The 16,995-nt window shown below is 41.9% G+C and overlaps 1 protein-coding gene across 1 annotated transcript in view; it reads right to left on the bottom strand.

The window, feature by feature from the left end:
• The window catches only part of ANKRD6 (ankyrin repeat domain 6), a 31,630-nt gene extending 26,731 nt beyond the window's left edge, over positions 1 to 4,899 (bottom strand). Inside the window, exon 1 of the mRNA XM_066610099.1 lies at positions 4,780 to 4,899. Coding sequence (XP_066466196.1) covers positions 4,780 to 4,899 — 120 coding nt within the window. The remainder of the gene's footprint in view (positions 1 to 4,779) is intronic.
• Between the last annotated feature and the right edge of the window lie 12,096 nt (positions 4,900 to 16,995).

The following is a 16,995-nucleotide window of genomic DNA, read 5'->3' as shown; positions in this document are numbered from 1 at the left end:
TGCACATCAGCAAAGTCTGATGTTCTCTCCCTGCCCACAAGGGATGTGCAGCACTGGCATGGAAATAGTCTGTGTAGGGATCAACTATGTTTTACCAGTGCTGAGGAAGCAGAACATGTTTACCAGTTCTACATGTTATGGAAGGCAAGGAGAGAACTTCCCTCAATGGGAATGATCCAGGAAATAAATCATTCTGTGGCTTGCGGTCACTGCATGGAACAGCCATCATGTTGAGACTAGTTCAAGCAGATTTCACATCCTATCATTATGTGAAGTCTGCCCCTAAATCAGAAGTACGTAGTTCAAACAATGAATGATGGATTTCAGATCAAATTTAGGTATAAGCCTGTACTTGTAGACACATTTTTATAAAATAATGTACAGGAGCATTATTCTATCTTTTAATCAAAGCATTCACACTAGACATGCTAGATTTCTTAAACCTGGTTAAGTTTACGGGGCTCCAGAAAAAGTAAACAGAAATCATTTTCAGTACTGGCAAGCTGAGACAAATTTACTAGCTTATGAAAGACCACATAATCTGATGTGTTGCTGCTTTGGTAAACAAGAATTCCAAAATGTTTTCTTTCTATCCTCCTTATCTATATTTAGCATACTAACTGTATTTGTTGGGATTTAGCAAAACCTGAATAAAAAGGAATTTAAATGTTAAAATGTTATACCAAAATGCTTGCATTACTTTTTCCCAAGAGGGTTTTTTAAATTTTTTTTATTTATTTTTGGCCTGTAGCTGAAGTGTTTAAGTAGCTAAGGCAGTGGTTCTCAAACTCTCTGGGAGAGTTTGAGAGCCAGTAAGTCTTTGCAGGGGTGGGGGCAGGAGGCAGTGGGGACAGGGGGAAGGCAGCGGTGCGACCCCCAGGATCATGTCGCTCAGGGGGCTGCAGGGGCTTGGGTGCACTTACCCAAGCCTCCTGCAGCCTCCCTGGGTTGCGGGGAGCTTGGCGCAACTTCTGGCAGGCCTCCCCGCAGCAGGGAAAGTGGCTGCAGAGCAATTGTGCTCCACTTCCGCTTTAGCAGGGGCAGGGCGTGATCGCTCTGCATCCACTTTCCCTGCTGCGGGGAGCCCTGCCAAAAGTCGCGCCAGGGTCCTCGCACCCCAGGGAGGCTGCAGGAGGCTTGGGTAAGTGCACCCAAGCCCCTGCTGCCTTCCCCCCGCCTCTAGGCTGCCCCCGCCCCTTAAGGGGGCAGAGAGCAGGGCCCCCAGGCTGGGGCGTTGCAACGCCCCAGTTTGAATAGCACTGAGCTAAGGAGATATATAGGATTTTGGAACTGAAGAATTTTCCTGAGAAAGTGATAAGGTTATTATTTTCAAGAGTGTCACAGTTCTAATGCAACAAGTCAAATGATTTGTCATGTGTTTAGGCATAAAAAGAGGATTGCAAACAGGATTCAACAACATGTTAGTATTCCTGCTCACAATACAGAACAACTTCTGAATCACTTGTGCACATATCTGTCCTAAAATGAACTTTGAAGAGCATGAATGATTGCGCCCCAGTGACAGAGGCAGTATTTCATCATCATCATTATCAGGAATCAGAGGAAACTACGACTCTTGCAACTGCACTATGTTTTAGAAGATAATGAGGGGTCCGGGGAAAAAAGAACTATACTATCTGATACTGCTCAGCACAGATTCAAATTGTCAAATATGATCAGTTAGAGACTGTTTGAGCAATCCACGTGCTTTCAACGAGCACCAGGTTCTCAGACTTGTACGTCTTTGATTAATCCATGATTGCCATTCTCAGAACTGCCCTGGGGCAACTTTATAATAACGAAGGGTAGTGTAACCACATTTTATACATTTCAGTAAGGAATCTACAGTTAAGTCTGTGTCCAGCAGAGGACCGGGATTGACATCCTCAGCCTCTGTTGGGCACAGAAGCCCCTCTGAAGGCAAGGAGAGTGGCCTCTGGACCACAGGTATGGGCATTCACCCATATCTGCAGTTTCGGCTATCCGCAGGGATTCCAGAACAGAATCCCTGCAGATAAGGGGGCATGCTTTACATCTCAACATTTGTTTACAGATCCACCTAAACTATTAACGAGTCTGAACAACAGAAAATATAAGTCAAAGATGGAGCCCTATTACATTACATTTTGAGGTACTTCTAAACAGTATTAGCCAAATTGATTCTTACTGGCAACAGGCATCACCTTATCAACAAAAAAGCCATCTGGCTAAAGTAGCCAAACAAAAAAATCCACACGAAATGAATTTATTCCATGGTGCCACCAGGCCTTAAAAAGAAAACTACGTACCTCTGTTTCCACTCAGAAAAAAAACAAGAGTTTTCACAAAGCAGCTGTCACTGACAGATAAAATCTAAGCCAATTAAACCCCCACCTACTACCCACCACTTTTTGTTGTAATTAAAACAAATTAAGGCCTTTGAGCCTTAGATACACCCCTTTCCAGTTTGTATACACTCTCTATATACACAAATATAAAACTGTTGTGCAAGAACAAATAGAACTGAGCTATTATTTAAAAGTATTGTTTATGCACAGGGGACCCCAGGGTGGTTGAAGGCCTAAAGGGAAATAGAATTCTAACATAACATAATCACCAAGATTTCTAAAGAAGCTGTCTCCAACACTTCACACATGCTGGTAACACAGACACTTGCAAGCTGAACATCAGCTGTCCCAAGTGCTGCTAATCAAAGCATACTACTAGGGTCTGCATGGGGCAAGAGGGAAGCCAAGGAACCATCATCATGCAGTCAGAGAACCAACCTAGAGTTGTAACAGCCAACCATATTTGTGAAGTGAGCTAACTGAACCCACCCTTTTTGCCTGGCATTGGTTATCCCATACATAGTGATGTTCAATTTGCAACCAGGCCGCAATGTATGGCTCCTTGTCGCTGCTCTCAAGGATATTTGACCCCTGTCATAAGCTACTTCCCATTTTCCTTCTGGGTCTTGTTGTGGACAAGGATATATTTGGAAAATCCCTGATAACAAACTCCAAGCAAGCCCTATGCTGCCTCTCCCATTTATGTTTTATGCAAGCAAAAAACAGTTCACAGAATTAATTAAAATTTTAAAAGAATTTTAAAAGTTCTCAGAATTAGAAAGCTATGTAAGCTTACTCTGAGAGCCATTTGCACTCAAAAGTGGTTGCAACATAAGCAACAGTTACAAAGCCTTCTTTCTGCACTTACATCTAGCCATGACTCCAGTTCACACACACAGATCAACACATCATCTGGGAGCTTTAAAGACTAAAAACCAAAAGTTTCAGTGGAGCACAGGAATTTAACATGTAGCTAATGCAGTTGCTTGACAAGCTATAAAGGGCTCTGGAGGGTTCTTATTTAAATGATTTCTAACCTGCCTTTCCCTCCAAATAAATGAAGTGCTCAACGTTTCATACACTGCAGAGAGAAAACAGTAAAATGCAAAAATAAGAATGAAATAAGTGCAAGAATCATTTTAAAAAGTCATAAAAAGTGCAATGAAAAACATTAAGACTGACATTAATTAAACATTAACAGCATACAATCACAAGAGTTCCAGCTCTATCCTCATATTTCTCTGTCATCAGAGTTGGACTTCCCCACTTCCACTGACAAACATGAAGGCTATTTTACATATTACAAAAGGCAAAAGCAGTTCACCATTAAATGTACAGTCAAAAGGGAGCTGGAACCAATCCCAGCTTCTTCAGAAATATGGCTGCATGATGTATGGGTCTGCAAACATACGTGTGCTATTTCACACGAGGCATGTTTTAGATATATACAAAATGTTTTTCAGCGTAATGCGTGAAGTGGCCCAAAGACTCAAGGAACAGCTTAGTGAAGTGAAGAACAGTGGCAAGCAGGCCAAGTGGGACAACAACAAAGAAAGAAGGGAATGCCCTCTCTCCTAGGAGCCAGCCAAGACTGAGAGCGAGAGTAAACATTTGTTCCCAGAATTACAGTTAAATGCAAAAGTTTAAAAAAAATAAATCTTAACTTGCTTTCTTAGTGCTCTGTTTAAGCAAATAATTTATAGTCACTGCTTTTGGTCCCAGACCATAAGTAACCGAGTATTGTTTTGCTCAGATCACTAGGAATATTGCGCAACCTCACTTTCTTCCTCTGGCATTCTTAGCATGTCTAGACCCCAGCGGTGGCTAGAAAGCAGAGCAAAAGCCTCCCATTAAGGATGGGTAACTGCTACCTATTTCCATTCCACTCATTTCGGAACTACTAGCTCCTGGCAGAATGCCAGTGTGTTACCATCCATAAGAGGACTTTTAAAAAAAAAATCCATAGCCCTGTTCTACAAAGCATATTATTTACAGCTGAAGCAACATTTCCCAAGACAAACAGGATGTTCACCTCCCTTTCGAAGCATACATTGTGTTTTTGTCAGGAAGCCCCACAAAACTCCCTTCTGATTTTTCTCTCCTACAGCAATTAAATTTGCCAGTGCAAAGTGCAACAATACATGCACCAAAAAAAATAAAACTGCTTCACGGTTTGAATGCACACTGGCTTTTTTTTTTCCCCATTTCTCAGCTGTGGAGTAGTTTGCTCCTTCCTCTTGGAAAAGCAAAAAAGAAAATTCTTCACATCCAAATGGCGCCTTATGAAGGCAATGGCAAAAAGACATAAATAAAAGACAATCAGAACACTTTTCACCCACGCTATTTCCACGAACAATTACATTTTCAGAGCCAAAAGGGCATTTGTCAGAGAGAATGGTTTGGGAGTGAGGTTAGTTCTCAGTGAATTTGTAAGGAGTTTTTCTCTTGTTACCTTGGTGACGGCTACCTTGGCACCCTTGTTGATAAGCTGCACAACATTATCCACTTGCCCTTTGTATGCAGCTATGAGAAGGCGTTCTGAAAGCACAGCGACCACATCCTGCTGGCTCATGAATTAGGAGAGAATGGCTTTCGGGACAAGCTGTGGACAAGCTCCTTCAGTCCAAAACAAAAGCTTCACATCAGTCCAACTGCAGTGCATGGAGGGACTCCAGTTTGGTGGAAGGCTGGAGCCGTTGCTATGCCATCTTTTGCATCTAAGAAAAAAAACACACAACACAACATCAGTCACATCTTGGAAACTAAGCAATACAGCTGCAAATTACTCCTCAAAAATCCTTGGAAAAGCAAGCAGGAACACCAGACTACCTGAAAATTACAAAAGGTAGAATTGTTGGACATCTACTTGCGCCACAAGGAATCTGGAGAAGATACACTTTTTTGGTAGATCCTTCTGCTTAACAAAGATCGACAATAACTGAAGTACATATATGGAGTAGATTTCTAACTCCACAGCAAATGTGTGAGGCATGAAGGGAGATGCTGCACAGCTTGGCGACCATCCTTGTTTCTCCAGCATCTTTGCAATGCTCATCTGTGAGTCTGTTCTCCCTCCACAGACTTTCTGTTAATGGACAGAAACACTGCACACTCCTCCCTTCTCGATCCACTCACTTTCACGAAGTACAGCCTCCAGTGAGCAGAAGTATCAGTCTATTATCCATGTCTAAATTCCTTCCAATAGCAATGTCATTGTTGCCAAGCATATCCGAAATCTGACTCAGTCCAAGCCCTCGATGAGCACAGAGCAGTATATACATTCTTTAACTGCCTGAGCACATCCTTGGGGAAGATCAATTAAAGAGCAAAAGTCATTTGATGCTCGCTAACTAAGTACAGGTTAGGATACAGATTACTGTATTATACTCTTCTCATTCAGCCACACAGCATGTAGCAAAATGGATCACTTATTTTGCCATGGCAAATAAAGACTTTGGTCCTCAGACCCCAGATCACACTGTCTCCTCAAAACCTGCAATATTCATTAGATGAGAGTGAATTCAGTTACTTGTCCATCCAGATGAATTTAAAAGAAATCAAAGTAAACAATTATTTATTTCTATGCTATTTACAGATACTGGAGGGATGCCTAGGAATTACTGGGTTTATAACGAAGCAGTCAAACAGTTGTATAATCCCTGGGTTGGCAATCTGCAGTATGGATGCCAAAAGTGACACAAAAAATGGTTTGTTGTGGCACCCCGGACAGGCGTAGGAAGGAAATGCATCTGTCCACTTGCCTGTTAACACTCTCAAGAAGGTTCATGAGGCAGGACTTAGCAGAAACCATGCTGATGCTCTATCAGCCAGGCTCATTCTTCTATATGTTTCATAATTTTATCTTTAATTATGCTTTCCCATTATTTTTCCAGCTAGAGACATCTCTGATAAGCCACCTCAGGCTTGCCTCAATGTCTTTGCAGGATCTCCAGGTTTCTTGCTCTCCTGACTTGTGGCAAAAAGGAAGACTCTGCTTCTGTAGCAATGGCATTAGAAGAGATGAACCTGCACAGCCCTGTCCCCACCGTCTAGCCCCAACTTGATCAAAAAGAAACTTCAATTTTCCAAAGAGACAAAGAGAGGAGGCAGATAAACTATCTTCATTCATGAACTCTTTCTCCTTATCTGATGTCTGGTATACAGATACCTGCGCATAGAAAGAACGGGTGTTTGAAGTGCCGTGCTAAAACACCAAAGGTATGCCATTCAGTGGCATAGCTAATGATCGTGTAGCCTAGTACCAAGTTCAAAATGTCACCCCAGGAAGTGAAGTGACATCACACCCGGGCTTTTAAATATTGGGAGGAACCCACCTCCTCCCCCAGCGGCTCACTACCCACTTGCTCTGCTGCCTCCCCCCCAGTCAATGGCATAGTGAAGGCATATATCTGCTACCTGAGGTCAAAGAAGATTTTGTAGGGCCCCCCCCCCGCATTGAGGAAATCAAATTTAATTGAATAAATAAAAAGTTATTGGTTCCATGCTGTATCATAACATCTCATTGGCACTCAGAACAACCAGTCTCATAGGTCAGCTTGGAGTTAAGCAAATCCACTTTTTGTTCCACAAGGCAGTTGTGTTTTCATTTTCTAGTAAATTGGCCATAACTTTTGATAGAATAGAGATATTCCAGTGCAGTTTCTTGCACTGCACTCTATGTTAAATTACCTTTCCAATGATACAAGATGGTATTATTCATACATACCAAGATTTTCACAATTGGTAAAGCTCAGCTTGTTGCCCCTCTAAAGCTTGATGCCTGGTGCAACTGCTACCCCCTGTACCCCCTTAGCCACTGATGCCATTCCTCCCTTTCTGAAGCATTCTGCCAAGTTCTATCTGACCACTGGTTTGAGCTGTCACCGCAAGAAAAATTCAGAGTCAAAATGGACCAGAGGAAGGAACTACATCTCACTTTGGCAAATGCTTCCTCCAGTCGGGTTTAGTCTGGTTCTAGCACTCAGCTGGAGTGGAGGGTTGAAAACAGGTTACAAACTGCCTAATGGGAGCATTTCCTGTCACATGTTCCCCCTATTTTGTTGTTGACTGTGTGGAGCACTGTGGTGGCTGCTTGGACACAACTATCAGCATCCAGAGCACTCAGCGATGATGTCATCATTCAGCTTCACAGCCAGGCAGTTGCAAGCTGCACAGAGCTTTGATTCGAGCTGGGCAGCCATGCAGCTTATAAGAAAGGCTGCTTGGGGCAAGAGTTGGTAGGTGGGCAGAAGCATTAAGCCAACTCCTTCTGCCCATTTCCCTACTCTGAACATTTGCACTGGATGGCTATGCATTTGCCACATAATGTTTCATTCTTCACTTACCCAACATGGAACCAAGAGTGCACTGGAGCATCAGGAAATGTGTTGACCTGAATATTATTCAACTCTATTCAATATTATTATTGCTCTAATTTGAATATTACTGAATATGTCAGTAATTTTTGCACATCCATATGCAAAGAGGAAGTGTACCTGGCTTGGGTCCCCTTAAGAGCCCTCAGGCCCCGCAACACTCCAGCCTCGCACCAATTCCCTGCAGTGGGGGGGGGGGGGTTTTCAAGTGTCCCTGGGCTGGCCAGACAAACCCCCATCCTGGGCTGCAGCAGCCTAAAAAAAAAGTGGGGAGGGTAGGAGAAGAGTCTGCCAAAAAGGATGGAAATAGATCTGGCAACAAAATCGCTCTTCAGAACAATCATTCATGAGTGTAAGATATACACACTTACGAGTATGGTGGCCAAAGGGAGAGTTAAACTGAGAGTATGAATTAGTATTTCAGACTCATTGCAATGAAGCAACTCGCTTCCAGAGAATGAAATCCAGCAATCTCTCTCAATGACTCATTCACTGCTGCATGCATAGATGAAAAGGAAAACATTGCATCTCCAAGCAGCAAACCTGGGTGGCTTAGCAGGGAGAAGCTGAGCAACGCTCCAATTTTAGAACATTCCAACTGCTTATCATGGGTTAGTTATGAGCTGAGCTTTATTTCATAAGAGCCAATATGTCCTAAGAGCCCAGGTAGGGCAAGAGAACTTGACCAGACCTGGAGCGGGGAGGATAGACCAGGTGCTGGAGAGAAGCTGGAGGGGAATTTTTATCCCTGATGAAAATTCTTCTTTCCAAAGCTACTTTTAGCCATGGAGAGGGCAAGAAAACAAGTCCACATAATTAAAAATGGGCAGCAGGCATGGGCAAAAAGTGCTACCACATCTAGCTAAGATACAGCCACAGTCCTTGCAGTTGCCAGGCTGTAGCAGTACAATGATGGCAGCAGCAGCGGCAGGCCACCATTCTCTGCCCTTCCAATAAGAAGCAAGTATTTCCTCTCCTCCTTGCTTGCCATAGTTATGGGGGGGAAAGGAAGAGGAGGTGGCAGGAAAGAGAGGAGTGCCATGTGACAAGGCACCTGCCCAACACCAGTTAATAGCAAGCCCTCTACTGGAATTCTTCAAATGAAGGGCAATACTCCACAAATCAAGAACATTTCCCTTAAGAGCAACTTTAACTAGACAAGAAGTCAGTCACAGTGTTGAGGGCTGGACTGGAGCCAAGGAGACTCAGGTTCATATTCCGACTCCTCCATGAAGTTAACAGGGTAACTCTTGGTCAGTCAAACCTTCTCAGCCTAACCTACGTCACAGGGCTGTTGAAACAATAAAATGGGAGGGAAAAGCCATGTTCACTAACCTGAGCTCCTGGAGGAAAGATGAGGTAAAACATTTATGAAGATGATAGTAGTCTACTCAGTAATCCCAACTAACAAAACTAATAGCAATTAAGAATTGGAGAAGGGATTCATAGGCTCCCTGCTCTGCATTAAGGATCCCTCCTTGTAACATTACACTTCAACAATTCAGCCATAGCTTCAACAAAAAAATTTATCAGCTCCGAAGCTTGATGTATCTGAAACCTCCCCCTCCCCTTTATAACAATTGCTCAAATACAACCTTTAAAAAGTCAACACTACTTAGTCCATGACGATAATTTGCCAGAATGAATGGCCAAGTTCCTAATTTTAGTGGCAGAGAAAGCAGCATTTTACAGTAAGATGACGGGATGCTTTGTGCTCTTCAGAACTCTGCAGGATCTGCATGGCTGTATGGGCTGGAAAGGCAAAGACAGTCACCTAAGCACACGAGAGACCATGCTAGAGAGACCTTGCATCCGCTGCTCTTCAGAAATTACCATCTACACATAGTCTACATGCAGCACTTACACAAAGAACTGTGAAGGTTTTGCCATACAGAGCACATCCCTTTGAAGTGAAAGGAACTTGTAACATGAAATGCTCTTTTGTCATTTTCTTTACCACTGGCAAATCCAGGATTTTGGAGGCCCTTGGGTAAGGTGCTCTGAAGTGGGTACTTCAAATCTTCAAGTAATGGGGTGCATAGACTAAAAATCCTCTTGAATAGCTTCTAACCTCTCTCAGCATCCTGTATCACTGAATCTCGTGACCCTAGCAATACCCAATCTTATACTCTGGAATCCATGTTCTTTTCTTTCTCAGTATAGGCTCCAGTGCTAGTAAGGGTACCAATAAGAAGTAATGAAGAGTCAGTTAAGGGCTAGCAACCTAAGGCTGGCTAGAATATATAAAGTTCTGATGGGAAGGATTGGTAGGGATATTGGAGGTTGAGGATAAAAAGAAGTCTGGGAATGGGGAAAGAATATATATGAGATACGTATACTTGACATAGGAGTCTGGATGGATGTTGGGTAAAAGAGAAGAAATGCAAAATGTTGACGGACAATATTTAGCCTGGGAACAGTGGAGTTTCAACAATGGGTTATTCTGGAAATAGGAGCCAGCATAATAAACAGAGGGACAGGACAAAGAAGCCAGTTTTGTTCAGCTAAAGTGTGAAACAGTGGTTGTAGGACACCAAACAACACAAAGGACGTTAGAACTCTTACACCCAGTTAAGCACTCTCTCTGCTTTGCGGGGTTTAATAAATACCTTTAAACTTTAGAAAATGGTATGGGTAAGTAGAGGCAAAGGTCAGCACATACACAAAACAATTGAGAATGTTTAGAGATAATTGCGTTTATTTTTAAAAAATAAATCAGGTGGTAACATTATACAAAAAATAAATCACTACAGACTAAATAGGCAGCAGTGCCAAGAAAACTGTGCCAAGAAAACCATAAATAAGGTTTTACAGCTTTCTATTTGTGGCTTAATTTTTCAGTTTTGCGGCCAGTCTGAAGAGCATTTCATTTGAAAAAGGACGTTCTGTTTTAACAGGATGACATTCTACGCAATACCAGCCAGCCAATGCAGTAATTAAATTCTGCTCCTTCAAAAATAGAAACACTAGCAAGCCTAAATTGTTCATTTCATCTCTAAGGTAGTTTTTGAATTATTCACTTTTTCTACAAAATTTGCAGAACTACAGAGATATAATTCAAGTTATATGAAACAAAGCGATTTGTAAAACGTTTTTCAAAAGCATATATTAGAAGACCCAGAATGACATTCTACAATTATTATTTCGAATGGTTTACAGTTTTATTTTGTTGGATGATCACCAATGTTCATTGATTGGCTCCTTTCCCACTTACGCTAGAGAGGAACAGTATTCCAGTCCACCAAATAAAGTGCTGCTTAGTGTTTCACTGTTGGCTCTTGTAAGGAAGCAGAGGAATGAATATGGGTGAGATGGTTAGGCTGTCTGCTGATTTATGCAATCACTTTCTAATACGCACACCAAAACATGTACTTCTCCATAATACAACGAACACCAGCTACATGTGGTTAGAATTCCATGTGGGTTAGAATATTACAACCATGTGGTCAAGGACACATCATGCAGCTCTTTCCTAGCCAATCAACATGATGCCCCAAAGGGAAAATGCTGGCTGGATGGGCTAACCCTGCCTCCACACAAACAAAACAGCTGTATGGCAGAGAGAAGCACAGAATAGAGCCTCATGATGTAGGTGAGGATTCCCCAAGCAAAGTGTTGGTAGGATACGCCTGTTATAACCACAGCTGCTTTTGACAGAACCTCTGTTATCTCCCCATATGAGTAAAATGTATTGCACAATAGTGTTGGCAGGGTTCAAGCTATGATGGTTTAGCTTAACAGCAGCTTTTCCTACATTTCTCCAAAGTACACAAAAGATACATGTACATTCCAAACATGCAAATCACCACATTTAGACACTCTAGGAAGACACAGCCAAATGATTCTTCAGCATGCATCAACAAAGTTTTTGTTATAGACATAGGACTGCCATGCATTATGATCTATAAGCTTACAAATACACATGTGAAATTGGTTTTTTAAACATTTATTCTATTTTTAAAATACATTCTTATTTTGCTCTTCCAGACTAGGCCCATGTGCGGGTTACAAAAAGGAACACAAAATTAATCAATCAAGAATGAAAACAAAAAATGATACAAAGTCTATAGCATAATAATATAAAAACCATCAATAAAATACATGAATAAAGTTGTTTTTAATTGCATGAACGCATGTATAAAGTTGTTTTTAGTTGCTTCCTAAATGCATTCAGTGAAGTGGGTAGCCACTAATGACAAAGCCTTTGGTGTTGCTACAGAAAAGTTCTGACCACAGGTCCCAGCCTTCTGCACTTCAGAACTTCATGGTTAAAAGGGACACACAAGAGTTTTGCCAATTACTGTAGCACAGAGGTAGGCAAGATGAGGCCTAGATTCAGTTCATGCAAGTACCCAAGCCAGTGGTCCAACAGCTCCGCACTGACACCAGAACAATCCAATTCTCAGACCCTTCGCCCATGCACACACAATCAATGCTACTGCTGCCCACTGACTGACTGCCCACTGACTGACTGACTCTCCACGAATCAGCATCAATCTCCAGGTCCTGGAGAGTTTAACAGAGTCTCTTTGATTTAATGATACTGCATCATGTTGTGGCATAGGAATCTCCAAGAACAACTTCGATCAGAGATGGCAATCCGAGGTGTAGCTATAAATGTTCAATACCTTTTCTCTTAGGGTTAACTCCAGATTGAATAAAACATCAGGGTCACAACTGAGCTGATCCATGCTGATCTTTCTTTAGTTTTGATGCTCTGGAGACTAGCCCTCCTTCCCAGAAAGAGTAACTTTAATAAAGCTTTGGACAGAGGCAATGACTGGAACACCACGTTAACAAGCAATATTTTGACTCGGGCAGTTCACAGAAGGCAGATATCAGCTTTCCACTAATAACAACAGGCCCTTCGCTCAACACCTTCATTTGCTCTTTGTTCTCTAGTAGCTCAGCTTCCAACAGGTTTTATAGAAGCCCTCAGTGCCTTATCTCCCTACATCAACCAATTTATGGTTCTGGGAAATTCTGAACAATCTTCCTTGCCCAGCGGTTCCCAAACGGTGCACTGCAATATCCTGGGGCATCACAGGGTACTTGCCAGGCATCTCAGGATATCCAGCAGGGAGATCACACTAAGTTGCTCTAAACAGCAGTTGAAGGCTCAGCTAAGCTTGGCAGGAAGAGCTCCAGCACACAAAAACCGTACACTGGGAAAAGCCCTCCCACCTGTCCTGGCCCTCTTACCACTGTTCAGAGCACTGTTGTGGGTCTCTGAACCTGGAAGTAACTGGCAATAATGTCATCGCCAGTCACTTCTGGGAGCTATGTACTGCATTTGCAATGTGGGGGGGGGATTGTTGCAGGTCCTGGGAATTTGAGAACCACTACCCTTGCCTCTTCCTTGCACCCTTCCAGTTTATTACCTTTCATCCTGATAAATATAGTAACAATCAGAGCTGGGGTGAAAAGTGCCAGCACAATATAATTCTTGTGTTCACTGTAATCAAAGCACATATGGGTTATCATCAATGCAACTTGGTAAATCACCTTCCATTTTTGGTGGGCAAAGTTCAGGATTTTTAGTTTCATGTCTATATTCTGAATGGATGACTGATTATGCAAAGGATGTCAGTAGAGGGACCCAGCAAGCTTCTCGATGGTCCAGTGTGCCTGGTTGTTTAGTCTTGTTCTGCTCCACCCTTAGCATCCCATTTTTTTCTTTCCTTAATATATGCATCCGTGCTCATTAAGGCAATTTCCTTCTACACAAAAGAGGGCAAGTAACTGGAGCAGGTGCAGGCCACCAGTCAGACGTTGGCATTGAATCCCTGCCAACAATCTACAAACTACTTAGCATAAGAGGGGATAAACAGTCTGTTTTATTTCCCCAGGAAAAGAAAAGGTCAGTACAAGCAGAAGAAGCTTGTCTTTGTCTACTCAAGCAAGTTCACATTTCTGCCTTACTGCAGAGATCTGTAATGCATGTCTTTGCCAATAACAATGTACACCATTGAAACTGTGTGCAAGCTCACTAGGCTTTCATATCCAATATGTATGTATTGCCAGTCTAATAATACTACAAGCACCCTTGCACCACACTGTGTAATCTTCAAGGGCCTCAATGGTATTAGTACAATCCTGTGTGTCTACTCAGAAGCAAGTTCTATTGAGTTCAATGGAACTTACACCCTGGTAACATGTACTGTAAAGGACTGCAGCCAGAGATTACTAATTGCACATACACCATTCAACAAGTGATTGTTGCAGGAAGTAACAATAAATTGGTAGCCTTTTTTCTACAAATTAAATAGCCAAATAGGAGAACATGTTAGGGTGCAGTCCTAACCCCTTATGTCAGTTGGGTGGCACTCACGGAGTGAGTTTATTCCCTTACCTCGGAGCTGCATTGCCCTTATGTCAGTGCTGGAAAGCACTGACATAAGGGGTTAGGATTACACCCTTAGTTGACCAAATCACACCACATTTTAAATGAACACTGATCAACCCCATTGGCTGAGTAAATACATCTAAACAGAAACAATCTTGACCCTTTCCAAATTCATAGAACACAGCAGAGCACTGATACTTGTACATTTACTGTTCCACGAACTTCTAAATTAAGCACTAGTGAAAGAAAATAGTTATTTAATGGTTTGTTTGTAAGTTTAAATTGTCTTAATTTTCAAATACTCACATTAAATCCAACAAAGATACAAACCCAACATTTCATCATGGTGAATCACCACATTTTGTTTACTGCAACAAGACTTGCACTTTATTTTCATTTGGGGGGAGGGCTATAGCTAAGTAGTAGAGTACATGCTTTGTGTACAGAAGATTCCAGGTTCAACTCTTGCCACTTCCAGTTAGGGGCTGGGAAAGACTCCAGTCTGAAATCCTGGAGAAAAGTTGCCAGTCTGTGTTAACAAGAATGAGCTAGATTGTCTAATAGTGTCACTCAACAGAAGGTAGTTCCTTATGTAAGCCGCAGTACGCAACCCAATTTGTTAAACATTTATGAAGAAATATGACAATACCACAAATCTAGTCTTTGTACACTGCTACAAAGCAATATGCCTGTAAAGCAATATAAACTACTGGTATGTATACACTGATGTTTGAAAAAGTTTGCAATTTTTCATGTTCACATCCTTAATAGAGAGCCCTTGGACCCCGTTGCATTTGGCAGAAAGAATGAAATTAATAGTGCCTAAAATACTAGTTTATCCCATTTTTATCCGTTTGCAGAAGTGCACAGATGCATGGCCTGCCCCAACCCAAAGTGATGTGGCTTGCATCATGGAAGCTGGTGGAAGGAGCGGAGGATGCAAAGAGCCCTTCAAGGGTGTCCTTCAACCTGAGTCCACTGCTGCTTCTCTCCAGCTATCATCTGCACAATCCACACTGATCCACACCCACACACTAAACACAGTGGAAAAAGGATTATCCCCTTCCCATGTTCTGTCCTCAAATAGGGTTAAAAGATCAGTTCCCTTTAAGTCCCATGTGAGGATGGAGCACAGTGAGGAAATGAAGAGCTCCCCCACCCCATTCTTCTTCCAGCACTGCTAGAAAAAGAAAGGGCAAAAGAAAAAGACTGCAACACTCCAGATCACCTCTCCCTGTACTTTTGGTGCTTATGAAACACCAAGGTGGTGGGGACAAGCAATTTGGAACCCACCCACACTTTCCTTTCATTTACTTACCAGAAACACAGATGCAGGAACTGTACGTTTCCATATGGCTGCAATTGTTATTGGTTCTTGTTAAAGGCTCCCTTTGGTTTTATGGAAACATTCAGAAAGGATATATTTCAATAAACAGTGGGAGCCTTGTGTCTTTATATATATATATATATATATATATATATATATATATATATATATATATATATATATATATATATATATTTTAAAGATTTAAATTAACTCTAGCAAGCACACTTATTAGTTAAAGATTGATGAGATACAGCGGATTAAGGAAAAGACAAAGGTTTCTCTAGGACTGTAGAACAAATTACTCTGGGCCATCTCAGAATTATATTTCTTCCTCAAAAATCAAAGAGACTGGCATAGTATGGGGGAAAAGTTTTCCTGAATTAAGTAAGAAATCATGGATTGTGAATTACCGTCAAAAACCGATATGAGATGTCCAAAACTGTTTAAGGCCCAGGTTAATGACCAGGCAATAATTGAAATGTCATCTTTTAATCCTTGGAAAAACAATTACCTTCCTCTTGCCTTTCTTAAAAATAGTATATCATACATTAATCTATAGCCATCTGGCTTTCTTAAGCAATGATGTATGGATTAAGAAAAGGGATGGTTTTAACCTATTTCCAATATCTAAACACACATAGAATATGGCAGACATCAAACCATGTCATTAGCCACATAATAAAGACCTTATTTATTGCTGTAACCTCAAGTATTTAAGATAAAGTAGTTTTCCTTAGACATCTATTAGGAGTTCTAGTTGGGTCTCACCGATTGTCGTACATAAAGAAATAATAATAACAATAACAATAATAATAACAACTACTACTACTTTATTTTTTACCCCGCCTTTCTCCCCGAAGGGATTCAAGGCAGTTTACAACAGATTAAAAAACATAATTTAAAACAAATAAAAACATATTAACACATCATAAAAAACAGCAGTCAGAATAAAAAAAATAGGTAAAAAGAGCATAGAGCAGCAGCAAGTCATAAAAGAATCAGGCCTGTAAAAAATATTAAAAGATGTTAAAAAGGCCGAGAACTCTGAAGGCTTGTTTAAACAGAAGGGTCTTCAGGCCTCGCTGAAAGGTCTCAAGAAAGGGAGCCAATCTTAAGTCAAGGGGAAGGGAGTTCCATAGCGTTGGTGCCACTACTGAGAAGGCCCTATTTCTTGCCGCCGCCCCACATACCTCCCTAGGTGGCGGCACTTGTAAAAAGGCCTTCTCTGATGACCTAAGAGGGCGAGTCGGATTGTATGGGAATAGGCAATCTCTAAGATACCCTGGCCCAGAGCAGTATAGGGCTTTAAAGGTCAAAACCAGCACCTTGAATTGGGCCCGGAAACGAATGGGCAGCCAATGCAGCTGCTGGAGAAGCGGACTGGCAGAGTCAAACCGCCTACCTCCAGTAACCACACGGGCTGCCGCATTCTGCACTAGTTGCAGTTTCCGAACCGTCTTCAAGGGCAGCCCCACATAGAGCGCATTACAGTAATCTAACTTTGATGTCACCGAGGCATGGATCACCGTGGCCAGGTCTGCACGATCCAAGTACGGTCACAGCTGGCGCACCAGCCAAAGCTGAGCGAAGGCCCCCCTAGCCACAGCCGCCACCTGG

This window comes from Tiliqua scincoides, chromosome 1, assembly GCF_035046505.1.
Source record: "Tiliqua scincoides isolate rTilSci1 chromosome 1, rTilSci1.hap2, whole genome shotgun sequence".
Classification (NCBI taxonomy): Eukaryota; Metazoa; Chordata; class Lepidosauria; order Squamata; family Scincidae; genus Tiliqua; species Tiliqua scincoides.
This window is presented reverse-complemented; position numbering and strand designations above follow the sequence as displayed.